General features: G+C 43.4%; 1 protein-coding gene across 1 annotated transcript; it reads left to right on the plus strand.

Annotated features, from left to right (window-relative positions):
* The first annotated feature begins 1,699 nt into the window (after window positions 1–1,699).
* Window positions 1,700–14,456, plus strand: LOC131944144 (uncharacterized). The gene is made up of 3 exons (XM_059304660.1): window positions 1,700–1,821; window positions 11,964–12,228; window positions 13,350–14,456. Exons 2-3 carry the CDS (start codon window positions 12,010–12,012, stop codon window positions 14,361–14,363), a joined length of 1,233 nt encoding a protein of 410 aa, XP_059160643.1. The 5' UTR covers window positions 1,700–1,821; window positions 11,964–12,009; the 3' UTR covers window positions 14,364–14,456.
* Window positions 14,457–15,298: the final 842 nt, after the last annotated feature.

Below are 15,298 nucleotides of genomic sequence, written 5' to 3' on the forward strand. Positions count from 1 at the left end.
CTCAACTGCTCAAAGTTTTGATCCTTTAATTCCCTCCCAGATCTACTACTAAAATCTTTGATTCGTCAGCTAAAGGGTCCGCTTTAAACCACGGGAACTCTTGACACTTTTTTATTCCCCTTGAGCTGACACTTGATGTAGAGTTGTCGCACCTAATGAACCAACTCTAATCAATGTGAACCTGTCGAGTTGCGCCCCTTACATTGTGTTTGTAACTGCTGTTTAAATTGGGGAGCGTAATCAAAGGGAAATAACTCTCTAGTGAAACAAGCTACAAAGGGAAATAACTTCTCTAGTGAAACAAGCTACAAAGGGAAATAACTTCTCTAGTGAAACAAGCTACAAAGGGAAATGATCGCAACTTGATCTCAAACACCAGTATTGGTGAGACACAACCACCAGTAATGGTGAGACACAACCACCAGTATTTGTGAGACACAAGTACACAGTTATACAACTTACAAAATGACTACCATGGACACAAGACGTAGCAGACTGTACCAGCAGAGCTCAAGTGGTCCATGTTTGAAATAGTCTCACACAGAAAATTCGGTGTCATTCTGTGATGAACTAGTCTGTGATAAGTTATTGTCTGTCGGTAAAGGAACAGCCCCCCCCCCCCTAAATCCAGGTTAAGATTCCCTGTGTCTTTAAGTTTCCCCTAAATCCAGGTTTAGAGCCCCTGTGTCTTTAAGTTCCCGCTAAATCCAGGTTTATAGTCCCTGTGTCTTTAAGTTTCCCCTAAATCCAGGTTTATAGTCCCCATGTCTTTAAGTTTCCCCAAAATCCAGGTTTAGAGTCCCTGTGTCTTTAAGTTTCCCCAAAATCCAGGTTTAGAGTCCCTGTGTCTTTAAGTTTCCCCTAAATCCAGGATTAGAGTCCCCGTGTCTTTTAGTCCCCCCTAAATCCAGATTTAGAGTCCCCGTGTCTTCCCCCTAAATCCAGGTTTATAGTCCTTGTGTCTTTAGGTTCCCCCTAAATCCAGGTTTAGAGTCCCTGTGTCTTTAAGTTCCCTCTAAATCCAGGTTTAGAGTCCCTGTGTCTGTAAGTTCTCCCTAAATCCAGGTTTATAGTCCCTGTGTCTTCCCCCTAAATCCAGGTTTATAGTCCCTGTGTCTTCCCCCTAAATCCAGGTTTAGAGTCCCTGTGTCTTTAAGTTTCCCCAAAATCCAGGTTTAGAGTCCCTGTGTCTTTAAGTTCCCCCTAAATCCAGATTTAGAGTCATCGTGTCTTTAAGTTTCCCCTAAATCCAGGTTTAGAGTCCCCGTGACTTTTAGTCCCCCCTAAATCCAGATTTAGAGTCCCCGTGTCTTCCCCCTAAATCCAGGTTTATAGTCCCTGTGTTTTTAAGTTCCCCACAAAACCAGGTTTAGAGTCCCTGTGTCTGTAAGTTCCCCACAAAACCAGGTTTATAGTCCCCATGTCTTTAAGTTCCCCTAAATCCCTACATATAGTTTGAACATGTGCATGATTGTGAAAGCTACCGTTGGCTGAGAAGTGGGGTCAATATTTTCCGCCAAGTGTCGCAGTACGCGAATGAATACATTCCTTCACATAGGGCTTTTCTCAACAAAAGACGGGCAATTAACAAGCAAATGAAAATGCAATCGCATACGAATACGAATAGGTTTTTACTATTTATATTTCTATAAGAGCAGTTTACCCAGGCAGAAATCGATCGGAATGTGAGAGGGGTCGAATAGACTGCGTAGATTAGTCCCCAGACTGGCCGGGCGGCAAATAGTGCGAGCAGTGAAGCGTGGGACGTGCTGACACTTTCACAACACACCAGGGGCAGACGATAGAGCGGTACACCAGCAGGTAAGCTGATGACAATTACACTTTAAAGTACCGATTTGTTTTACACAATCTGTTTAATGTTGTGTTTATGAAATCATGTGCTGGCTTAGAAATGGTGGTTTTGTTAGTGTCTGGTGGTTTTGTCTGTTGGTGTCTGTTGGTTTTGTCTGTTGGTTTTGTCTGTTGGTGTCTGGTGGTTTTGTCTGTTGGTGTCTGGTGGTGTCTGTTGGTTTTGTCTGTTGGTTTTGTCTGTTGGTGTCTGGTGGTTTTGTCTGTTGGTTTTGTCTGTTGGTGTCTGGTGGTTTTGTTTGTTGGTTTTGTCTGGTGGTGTCTGGTGGTTTTGTCTGTTGGTTTTGTCTGTTGGTTTTGTCTGTTGGTGTCTGGTGGTTTTGTCTGGTGGTGTCTGTTGGTGTCTGGTGGTTTTGTCTGGTGGTGTCTGGTGGTTTTGTCTGGTGGTGTCTGGTGGTGTCTGGTGGTTTTGTCTGTTGGTGTCTGGTGGTGTCTGGTGGTTTTGTCTGTTGGTGTCTGGTGGTTTTGTCTGGTGGTGTCTGGTGGTTTTGTCTGTTGGTGTCTGGTGGTTTTGTCTGGTGGTGTCTGGTGGTTTTGTCTGGTGGTTTTGTCTGGTGGTGTCTGGTGGTGTCTGGTGGTGTCTGGTGGTTTTGTCTGTTGGTGTCTGGTGGTGTCTGGTGGTGTCTGGTGGTGTCTGGTGGTTTTGTCTGTTGGTGTCTGGTGGTTTTGTCTGTTGGTTTTGTCTGTTGGTGTCTGGTGGTTTTGTCTGGTGGTGTCTGGTGGTTTTATCTGTTGGTGTCTGGTGGTTTTGTCTGTTGGTGTCTGGTGGTGTCTGGTGGTTTTGTCTGTTGGTGTCTGGTGGTTTTGTCTGGTGGTTTTGTCTGTTGGTGTCTGGTGGTTTTGTCTGTTGGTGTCTGGTGGTTTTGTCTGTTGGTTTTGTCTGTTGGTGTCTGGTGGTTTTGTCTGTTGGTTTTGTCTGTTGGTGTCTGGTGGTTTTGTCTGTTGGTGTCTGGTGGTTTTGTCTGGTGGTGTCTGGTGGTTTTGTCTGTTGGTGTCTGGTGGTTTTGTCTGGTGGTTTTGTCTGGTGGTGTCTGGTGGTTTTGTCTGGTGGTGTCTGTTGGTGTCTGGTGGTTTTGTCTGTTGGTGTCTGGTGGTTTTGTCTGTTGGTTTTGTCTGTTGGTGTCTGGTGGTTTTGTCTGTTGGTGTCTGGTGGTGTCTGGTGGTTTTGTCTGTTGGTTTTGTCTGTTGGTGTCTGGTGGTTTTGTCTGTTGGTTTTGTCTGTTGGTGTCTGGTGGTTTTGTCTGGTGGTGTCTGGTGGTTTTGTCTGTTGGTGTCTGGTGGTTTTGTCTGGTGGTTTTGTCTGTTGGTGTCTGGTGGTGTCTGGTGGTTTTGTCTGTTGGTGTCTGGTGGTTTTGTCTGGTGGTGTCTGGTGGTGTCTGTTGGTTTTGTCTGTTGGTGTCTGGTGGTGTCTGGTGGTTTTGTGTGTTGGTGTCTGGTGGTTTTGTCTGGTGGTGTCTGGTGGTTTTGTCTGTTGGTGTCTGGTGGTTTTGTCTGGTGGTTTTGTCTGTTGGTGTCTGGTGGTTTTGTCTGTTGGTGTCTGGTGGTTTTGTCTGTTGGTTTTGTCTGTTGGTGTCTGGTGGTTTTGTCTGTTGGTTTTGTCTGTTGGTGTCTGGTGGTTTTGTCTGTTGGTTTTGTCTGTTGGTGTCTGGTGGTTTTGTCTGTTGGTGTCTGGTGGTTTTGTCTGTTGGTGTCTGGTGGTTTTGTCTGGTGGTGTCTGGTGGTTTTGTCTGTTGGTTTTGTCTGTTGGTGTCTGGTGGTTTTGTCTGTTGGTTTTGTCTGTTGGTTTTGTCTGTTGGTGTCTGATGGTTTTGTCTGGTGGTTTTGTCTGTTGGTGTCTGGTGGTTTTGTCTGGTGGTGTCTGGTGGTTTTGTCTGGTGGTTTTGTCTGGTGGTGTCTGGTGGTTTTGTCTGGTGGTGTCTGTTGGTGTCTGGTGGTTTTGTCTGGTGGTGTCTGGTGGTTTTGTCTGGTTTGTCTCTTGTTGTCTGTTGGTGTCTGGTGGTTTTGTCTGTTGGTGTCTGGTGGTGTCTGTTGGTGTCTGTTGGTGTCTGGTGGTTTTGTCTGTTGGTGTCTGGTGGTTTTGTCTGGTGGTTTTGTCTGTTGGTGTCTGGTGGTTTTGTCTGGTGGTGTCTGGTGGTTTTGTCTGTTGGTTTTGTCTGTTGGTGTCTGGTGGTTTTGTCTGTTGGTTTTGTCTGTTGGTGTCTGGTGGTTTTGTCTGGTGGTGTCTGGTGGTTTTGTCTGGTTTGTCTCTTGTTGTCTGTTGGTGTCTGGTGGTTTTGTCTGTTGGTGTCTGGTGGTGTCTGTTGGTGTCTGTTGGTTTTGTCTGTTGGTGTCTGGTGGTTTTGTCTGTTGGTTTTGTCTGTTGGTGTCTGGTGGTTTTGTCTGGTGGTGTCTGGTGGTGTCTGGTGGTTTTGTCTGTTGGTTTTGTCTGGTGGTTTTGTCTGGTGGTGTCTGGTGGTTTTGTCTGTTGGTTTTGTCTGTTGGTGTCTGGTGGTTTTGTCTGGTGGTGTCTGTTGGTGTCTGGTGGTTTTGTCTGGTGGTGTCTTGTGGTTTTGTCTGTTGGTGTCTGGTGGTGTCTGGTGGTTTTGTCTGTTGGTGTCTGGTGGTGTCTGGTGGTTTTGTCTGTTGGTGTCTGGTGGTTTTGTCTGTTGGTGTCTGGTGGTTTTGTCTGGTGGTGTCTGGTGGTGTCTGTTGGTTTTGTCTGTTGGTGTCTGGTGGTGTCTGGTGGTTTTGTCTGTTGGTGTCTGGTGGTTTTGTCTGGTGGTGTCTGGTGGTGTCTGTTGGTTTTGTCTGTTGGTGTCTGGTGGTGTCTGGTGGTTTTGTGTGTTGGTGTCTGGTGGTTTTGTCTGGTGGTGTCTGGTGGTTTTGTCTGTTGGTGTCTGGTGGTTTTGTCTGGTGGTTTTGTCTGTTGGTGTCTGTTGGTTTTGTCTGTTGGTGTCTGGTGGTTTTGTCTGTTGGTTTTGTCTGTTGGTGTCTGGTGGTTTTGTCTGTTGGTGTCTGGTGGTTTTGTCTGTTGGTGTCTGGTGGTTTTGTCTGGTGGTGTCTGGTGGTTTTGTCTGTTGGTTTTGTCTGTTGGTGTCTGGTGGTTTTGTCTGTTGGTTTTGTCTGTTGGTTTTGTCTGTTGGTGTCTGGTGGTTTTGTCTGGTGGTTTTGTCTGTTGGTGTCTGGTGGTTTTGTCTGGTGGTGTCTGGTGGTTTTGTCTGGTGGTGTCTGTTGGTGTCTGGTGGTTTTGTCTGGTGGTTTTGTCTGTTGGTGTCTGGTGGTTTTGTCTGGTGGTTTTGTCTGTTGGTTTTGTCTGGTGGTGTCTGGTGGTTTTGTCTGGTGGTGTCTGGTGGTTTTGTCTGGTGGTTTTGTCTGGTGGTTTTGTCTGGTGGTGTCTGTTGGTGTCTGGTGGTTTTGTCTGGTGGTTTTGTCTGTTGGTGTCTGGTGGTTTTGTCTGGTGGTTTTGTCTGTTGGTGTCTGGTGGTTTTGTCTGGTGGTGTCTGGTGGTTTTGTCTGGTGGTTTTGTCTGGTGGTGTCTGGTGGTTTTGTCTGGTGGTGTCTGTTGGTGTCTGGTGGTTTTGTCTGGTGGTGTCTGGTGGTTTTGTCTGGTGGTGTCTGGTGGTGTCTGTTGGTGTCTGGTGGTGTCTGGTGGTTTTGTCTGTTGGTGTCTGTTGGTGTCTGGTGGTTTTGTCTGTTGGTTTTGTCTGTTGGTTTTGTCTGTTGGTGTCTGGTGGTTTTGTCTGGTGGTGTCTGGTGGTTTTGTCTGGTTTGTCTCTTGTTGTCTGTTGGTGTCTGGTGGTTTTGTCTGTTGGTGTCTGGTGGTGTCTGTTGGTGTCTGTTGGTGTCTGGTGGTTTTGTCTGGTGGTGTCTGGTGGTTTTGTCTGTTGGTGTCTGGTGGTTTTGTCTGGTGGTTTTGTCTGTTGGTGTCTGGTGGTTTTGTCTGGTGGTGTCTGGTGGTTTTGTCTGGTGGTTTTGTCTGGTGGTGTCTGGTGGTTTTGTCTGGTGGTGTCTGTTGGTGTCTGGTGGTTTTGTCTGGTGGTGTCTGGTGGTTTTGTCTGGTGGTGTCTGTTGGTGTCTGTTGGTTTTGTCTGTTGGTGTCTGGTGGTTTTGTCTGGTGGTAAATGTTGGCTTTGTATCTTTAAGAAAGATGATTTAGTCATTAGCTTTACGAGTGCTGTAAAACCATGTCTCTCGAAGTTGAAGTTTATGTGTATGTGTACACACAGTAAACAATGCTAGATGGCCCATTGTTGCTGGCCACTGGTTGTTGGCCCCTGGTTGTTGGCCTTTGATTGTCTCTAACAAGTGTATGGGATCACTAGAGAGGACTGTTACGTTCGCCTTACCTTCACTTTTCCATTCATTTTTTAGCTGCTATTTAGTAATGTTTGTGCACCACTTCATAGGACTGACATTAAAAACGTTCAATTACCATTATAGGCTGATATTTAGACAGTTGTTTTCAAATTTTCTGACAGTTTGTCTCGCACGAAAAAATAAATATAGACATTGGCACCTTTCCAGGCACCCACACTCTTATATATATTATTATTCCAGTATTACTACTTGGCTTCAATTTATGCCGTGTCAATGTATTTATCAAACTAATTTCTTTTAATTATATAATTTGTAATGACAAGCTTTTGCTTGATACGCTTTGTTAGAATAAACGTCGTACCGTTGGTTGTTTCTACATTGTAAATCTGTTTCGAGTTCAGCATACAACACCATAAGAAGGGAGGTAACGAAAGAAGGGCACCTTAAAGCGGAAGTGATCTCCCCTAAACTTTCTCGAATATACTTATATAACACTACGGGAGGGGGTGGCAACTCGTGATATAGACATGATTTTTAATCAACTTTTAATTAATTAAACTTTTTAAAACTTTTTAGAATAGAATCTTCGTAGAAAAAGAATATTTGAGAAATCGAAAATACCGTAAAGTACACACTTCCGGTAAACGAAAATTAAACAAAATTCGACAGAAGATTAGATCTTTTACTTATATGTGACATTTCGTCTATCTACCAAAAGTAGAATAGGTTCCAGTTCTACTTCCGGTTAGCGGAAGTCGCTGAAAAGTTGATACAGAAATACAAGTATATCAATACTTATATGTGAAACTTCATGAAAGTTCACTATGCTTTTCCTATTCAGGGAGGTGTAAAACGTCGAGATTTGTGAAAGTCTCGATATCACCTCCTTGTATGTCATTACAGCATTTATGTAATGTTTACAATATTATTTACAATTTTAGTTTTTAAAGTATATTTGTAAAAGTACGGGCGGATTCCCGGAGTGGTAAGCCCACACCCCCAACATATACATGGGTTACATTTGAAATTATACACCACCCTAACTCATATATATATATATATATATATATATATATATATATATATATATATATATATATATATATATATGTGTGTGTGTGTGTGTGTATGTGTGTGTTTTATATTTAAATATATCCACCCTCCTTTGCATATATATACTAGGTTTATATTCAAATCGAATCAGCTCTTTGCTCTAGACAACTTGACAGTATTATTATTGCTATTCCAGCGTTGAGGCTATACGGTGACGCATGTCTTTTGTGTTTTGTTTCTGCTTAAAACAACATTAGCAAACCATTACACAGTGTTTTTATTTGTACACGTTTGTTTTTAAAAGTGTGTCTCAAACAATGACATTAACATACCCTCAACACTGACATAAACCTACCTACAACACTGACATAAACCTACCTACAACAATGACATTAACCTACCTCCAACAATGAAATAAAATTACCTCCAATAATGACATAAAATTACCTCCAACAATGACATAAAATTACCTCCAACAATGACATTAACCTACCCCCAACAATGACATAAAATTACCTCCAACACTGACATAAACCTACCTCCAACAATGACATTAACCTACCTCCAACAATGAAATAAAATTACCTCCAATAATGACATAAAATTACCTCCAACAATGACATAAAATTACCTCCAACAATGACATTAACCTACCCCCAACAATGACATAAACCTACCTACAACAATGACATAAACCTACCTCCAACAATGACATAAACCTACCTCAAACACTGACATAAACCTACCTACAACAACGACATAAACCTACCTACAACAATGACATAAACCTACCTCCAACAATGACATAAACCTACCTCAAACACTGACATAAACCTACCTACAATGACATAAACCTACCTACAATGACATAAACCTACCTACAATGACATAAACCTACCTCCAATAATGACATAAACCTACCTACAACAATGACATAAACCTACCCCCAACAATGACATAAACCTACCCCCAACAATGACATAAACCTACCCCCAACAATGACATAAACCTACCCCCAACAATGACATAAACCTACCTCAAACACTGACATAAACCTACCTCTAATAATGACATAAACCTACCTACAACAATGACATAAACCTACCTCCAACAATGACATAAACCTACCTCCAACAATGACATAAACCTACCTCCAACAATGACATAAACCTACCTCAAACACTGACATAAACCTACCTACAACAATGACATAAACCTACCTCAAACACTGACATAAACCTACCTCCAACAATGACATAAACCTACCTCAAACACTGACATAAACCTACCTACAATGACATAAACCTACCTACAATGACATAAACCTACCTACAATGACATAAACCTACCTACAACAATGACATAAACCTACCCCCAACAATGACATAAACCTACCCCCAACAATGACATAAACCTACCCCCAACAATGACATAAACCTACCTCAAACACTGACATAAACCTACCTACAATGACATAAACCTACCTCCAATAATGACATAAACCTACCTACAACAATGACATAAACCTACCCCCAACAATGACATAAACCTACCCCCAACAATGACATAAACCTACCCCCAACAATGACATAAACCTACCCCCAACAATGACATAAACCTACCTCAAACACTGACATAAACCTACCTCCAATAATGACATAAACCTACCTACAACAATGACATAAACCGACCTCCAACTATGACATAAACCTACCTCCAACAATGACATAAACCTACCTACAACAATGACATAAACCTACCCCCAACAATGACATAAACCTACCCCCAACAATGACATAAACCTACCCCCAACAATGACATAAACCTACCTCAAACACTGACATAAACCTACCTCCAATAATGACATAAACCTACCTACAACAATGACATAAACCTACCTCCAACAATGACATAAACCTACCTCCAACAATGACATAAACCTACCTCCAACACTGACATAAACCTACCTCCAACAATGACATAAACCTACCTCCAACAATGACATTTGACACTTGACCTCGAAAAGTGTTTGTCGTTCAAACCTCGGTCTTTCCGTTTGATTTTAAAAAAATTTTAAACAAAAAAGTGTCAAATGTTACGTCAAGTGAGAGTTGATCAAAATATTATGTGTGGTGGGTGGGGTGATGTGAAACCTTTTTTTGTGCTGCATTATGTGTAGAACACTTGACACCGTGCCTAAAAAATGAAATCAATGCGCCAGAAAGTAGTCCCGATCAAGGCGGGGTACCGGGCGGCTCAAATATCCGCGTTGCCTAGCGCTGCCGACAGTTGGGGAGAGTTTTTATCATAAGTAAATAATGGGCCCTTGGAGGGGATATGGCAGTAGATTTGTGCCGCCTTCGTCCTTGGCACCCTGTCACGTCACAGATTCCTCTGTCTGGCACCAGACGTCTGCTGTTGAGACTGCAGGTCTGTATCTGTTTTCTCTCACTTCTGCTACACAAATCTTTTCAGACATTTATTTTGTACTGTCAAACTTTGGGTCGTATAGTGCCGTGTGGGGGGTCACATGTGTGGGGGTCTGAGATGAGAGGGTCGCACACACAGGGTACAGTCGCTTGTTTGTCAGAGGGGGTCAGTCTGGAAAGAACAGTTTCTTGTTGACCTTTTCCGTTGATCTCAGTTTGTTGTTGACCTTTGTATGTTGTTGCCCCTCGTCTAACTGCTGTGTCACCTTTAGGGTTCACATTGCCTGTACTGCTGTGTCACCTTTAGGGTTCACATTGTACTGCTTACACTGTGTCACCTTTAGGGTTCACATTGTACTGCTTTCACTGTGTCACCTTTAGGGTTCACATTGCCTGTACTGCTGTGTCACCTTTAGGGTTCACATTGTACTGCTTGCACTGTGTCACCTTTAGGGTTCACATTGTACTGCTTTCACTGTGTCACCTTTAGGGTTCACATTGCCTGTACTGCTGTGTCACCTTTAGGGTTCACATTGTACTGCTTGCACTGTGTCACCTTTAGGGTTCACATTGTACTGCTTGCACTGTGTCACCTTTAGGGTTCACATTGTACTGCTTTCACTGTGTCACCTTTAGGGTACACATTACCTGTACTGCTGTGTCACATCTAGGGTTCACATTGTACTGCTTGCACTGTGTCACCTTTAGGTTTACATTGTCTGTACTTCTTGCACTGTGTCACCTTTAGGGTTCAGATGACAAACAATTCTCTGAGTGACATTTAGAAGTTATACGTGAAGAAACAGGCAAAGGGGGTAAATTATGTCATCATGACATAAAGCTTGATGACATCAGACTGTATGTCTTCTAGCATGACATCAGCCTAGATGTCACCTAATTCGCCTGCTTTACTTGTTGAATGCATGACATCATGCTAGATGTCACCTAATTCGCCAGCTTTACTTGTAGAATCTCCGCTTTCAATGGTTGTCACCAGCCCGGTATCGCACAGGTGACGGGAACCTTTGAAGTGGGAGTCGTACATGTTCCGGTATCGATCCAGCCCAGCTGAAAGTGAAAGTTGCATTGATTTATCGAAATTAGAATCAGAAACACAAACACACCGGGCGGTTTGTCCATTCACCGGCCACAACCAGCAGCCAAACAAAAAATAATAATTTGCGCTTGTATCGATAACTTCCGCATTAGGCGATTGATTGATTCAATCGATTCGCTTTTTATCCATCAGGCTTAAAAAGTTTAAAGTTTGAATCAAACTTTTAATAGCAAAAGTCTATTTCTGTTTGAATCTATTTTCTTGTCCATTTTCGGATGTGAACATTTCAAATATAGTAGATAAATAAAGTTCTCTTGGGATTTAAACATTTCAAATATAGTAGATAAAAAAAGTTCTCTTGGGATTTGAACATTTCAAATATAGTAGATAAATAAAGTTCTCTTGGGATTTAAACATTTCAAATATAGTAGATAAATAAAGTTCTCTTGGGATTTAAACATTTCAAATATAGTAGATAAAAAAAGTTCTCTTGGGATTTGAACATTTCAAATATAGTAGATAAATAAAGTTCTCTTGGGATTTAAACATTTCAAATATAGTAGATAAATAAAGTTCTCTTGGGATTTAAACATTTCAAATATAGTAGATAAATAAAGTTCTCTTTCAGTCCTCACGGCCCATAGGGCAGATGTAGCTTTGGTCTGATATTTCTGTACATCAGCATGTGAAGGGGTGATGAGGTCAGTATCGAGTAAATCAGTCGATCAAAATGTGACCTACAACACACTTGCCGAGTGTAGTGATGTTACTAAACACGTCAATACTATAAAAACATGACGTCACTCTCTCCCGCGCGTCCATCATATCTGGTCTTACAAAAACAACAGCCAGGAGGTGACCTAACCAGTGACCTAACCAGTGACCTAACCAGTGACCTAACCAGTGACCTAACCAGTGACCTAACCAGTGACCTAACCAGTGACCTAACCAGTGACCTAACCAGTGACCTAACCAGTGACCTAACCAGTGACCTAACCAGTGACCTAACCAGTGACCTAACCAGTGACCTAACCAGTGACCTAACCAGTGACCTAACCAGTGACCGTACCAGTGACCTAACCAGTGACCTAACCAGTGACCGTACCAGTGACCTAACCACTACGGCCAAGACGTGACCTAACCACTACGGCCAAGACGTGACCTAACCACTACGGCCAGGAGGTGAACTAACCACTACGGCCATCACGTGACCTAACAACTGTGTCAGGTGCCTTAACCCCCTTATGTTGGTCTACCAGGTCAGGTGCCCCACCCCCGGGCCGCACTAATGTCAGCGTACCCCTCATGACGTCCACGTCACCCATAGTGTCAGCGGCTGGGTCAATAGCCATGACGTCACCAGCTGGATGGCCAGGCTCTCCAGCGCGGCAGTCCCATGACCTGAGCTTCATGCATCGGCCACCAAACATCCTCCCCAACTACGGCAAGAAATACAAGGAGATCGTCCGTCTCAAGACCAACCTGCCCCGCGTCCTGCTCTATGATAACGTCACTCAGCAGACGGCAAGTTCACTCACCTCTCGGTCCTTACTTTATAGGTTTATATATATATATAATATATCTAATATATAAAGCTCAGTTCTGTATGTAACGCATATGTTTGTCGATGGTCTTGGATGGATTTAAGTGTTAGACAATTAGCGTGCGCATTTGTCTAAATTTATGAGTTAAAAAATTACTATTGAAAGTGTTGGGAAATCATTTTCATTTTTCAAATTACAGTAATAATTGTCGGCATGTTCATTCAACACAAGTTTTAAAAAAATATCATCTTTTACAACAAGTCTAATCATGTCTTTATTTAGTCCTATAGCACTTACTTCCCTTTGATAAATTAGGAAAACACAATTACTTCCCTTTATAAAACCATTGCATTTTGTGGAAAAGTATTTACTTTTTAATTACTTTGTTTTGGTGTTGGGAAAAAAATAATTACATAATTAGCGGGGATTGATCAAGTGCAAATGTTGTAGGTATTTTACGGATAAGCTTGGAGTATTATAATTGTTCATCAAATTGAAACAGGCGCGTTCGTTTAAGTGAGTGCAAAAGACTATGAATAAGTTGGGGTACTATCGTCGTTCATTAAGCTAAAACAGGTGATTCCGCCCCGGGCGTTTATGTTCGCGTTAGTGTTTTCTTTGTGTTTAGGTGGGTTTGCGTTAGTGGTTGCGTTTTGATTTGGTTCGTTTTTGTTCTTTCTTTTTTCGTTTTTGTTTTCGTTTGCTTTTTTGTTTGTTTTTTCTTTGTGTTTGTATTGGTGTTTGTGGTTGTGGTTGGGTTTGTTGTTAGGTTTTTGTTTTCTTTTGTATCTGTAATTGTGTTAGCGTTATGTTTGCGTTTTGTTGTTTTGGTTGGTTGTGGTTTGGGTGGGCAATGCCGGGTTTAAGATGATTACTAAACACACAGGTAATGGTCTTTAACAGAAAGGTTTTTCACAGAAGCCAGAGCAGGGCCTGGCCGGGACGGCTAGTATATATATATATATATATATATATATATATATATATATATATATATATATATATATATATATATATATATATATATATATATATATATATATATATATATGGTACATAGCCTGTCTGGCCCTGTCTAATTGTAGTAACGTCGTCTTGCAGGTACTCGATGCCCAGCTGTCAGGTATCGATACCCAGAGCATGAAAGTACGACGCGAGCTGGAGCTGCAGAGAAAATCCTTCCTGCTGAGGAAACGCTTCAAGGAACGCTCGCTCAAGAAGCTGACCAAGGTCCAGCACTACAGCGACTACACGGACTTTGAGAGGGAGTACCAGACCGCCCAGCCCGGCGCCCACCAGCCCGGCGCCCACCAGCCCGGCGCCCACCAGCCCGGCCCCCGCTTGCCGGACATACGCTACAACAACAAGACCACCAGACCGCGGGGACTCGCCAGGGGCCACAGGGCCAGCACGAGAAAGGCCACGACGTCACAGGGCGCGTCACACACGGGAAGTGACGACAGAGATTTTAGCCTGCCTTCCATTGCCCATAGCAACGAGCCTGAGCCACAGAGCCGGGAGCCGGGTCAGATTGAGCCACAGGGTCGGGTTGGCTACCGGGAGCAGAGAAGCGCTAAAGGGCTGACCCAAATTTTTCATACTTTCCCCAACGGTCAAACTAACGGTCGAGTTGACCCAGCGAGCGGTCAAACTGACAGTACCAAAAACATGGATGAATCTGACGTCATTTCCGCTGTCGTTGAAGCCAACAAACCGGAAGCCGTGCTTGAAGACCCAGGTGACGCGGATCGTGACGTCACGTACATTAACATTGACGACGAGAGCGCCGACCTGGCGGAGCAACTTCCGGTCAACGTGCACCAGCCGTTGCTGGACTACAGGTTCGACCAGCTGCAGCGGGCGCTGGTCAAGCAGGCGCCGTCATGTGAAGGCTTCCTCGAGCTCAGTCCCAGCTTCGTCAGGCCGCACGTCTTCCAGGACGTTTCCAGAAGGTTCTTGCGCCTGGGGGAGCCGGCGGTGCTGGAGGGGGAGTGGAGGGGGAGCGTCTACTCGGAGGGTGTGACGCCGGCACTCACACAAGTCTCGGGGGACGAGGAGGATGACGTCATTGAGAGCCGAGCCAACAGCGCCATCAAGCGGCTCGGGGCCCGGTGACCTTGACCTACTGGACTGAGGTCAGTGTCAGGTCAAACTATGACATGTCGGGTTAACTGACGACCACAAAAATTGTTTTCAACTGGTGTAGAACTATGTATATATACACTTAAATATATATGTATATATACACTTAAATATATATATGTAAATATATATATATATATATATATATATATATATATATATATATATATATATAGTGAGAGAAAGGAGTATATTTGTATATATTACATATGAGTTTTAAAATAAAATTTGTGTTTTTCTGACAAATTTTGAATTGTTGACATAAAGCGACAGGGATAAACGTGGTCGGACCAAGAAAACCCGGGACGTTTCTTGGAGAAGCGAGTGCCACCAAATATTGAGAATGTTAAAGGATGGATGCAGCCTTGTGCTTGCCGACACAATCACCGACACAATCTCCGACACAATCACTGACACAATCACTGACACAATCTCCGACACAATCACTGACACAATCTCCGACACAATCACTGACACAATCTCCGACACAATCACTGACACAATCTCCGACACAATCACTGACACAATCTCCGACACAATCACAGACACAATCACTGACATAATCTCCCATAACTGTAACTTGAGTCATACATTATTTATTTATAGAACTGCTGGGTGTATGATTTGTGTCTGGTGGGGTGGTGACACATGTGTACGGTGGTGTGTGGTGACACATGTGTACCGTGGTGTGTGGTGACACATGTGTACCGTGGTGTGTGGTGACACATGTGTACCGTGGTGTGTGGTGACACATGTGTACCGTGGTGTGTGGTGACACATGTGTACCGTGGTGTGTGGTGACACATGTGTACCGTGGTGTGTGGTGACGCCAATTGTATGGTGGTGTGTGGTGACACATGTGTACGGTGGTGTGTGGTGACGCCAATTGTATGGTGGTGTGTGGTGAC

Source organism: Physella acuta, unplaced genomic scaffold (assembly GCF_028476545.2).
Source record: "Physella acuta isolate Inbredline_101_S28 unplaced genomic scaffold, ASM2847654v3 ptg000483l, whole genome shotgun sequence".
Taxonomy (NCBI): domain Eukaryota; kingdom Metazoa; phylum Mollusca; class Gastropoda; family Physidae; genus Physella; species Physella acuta.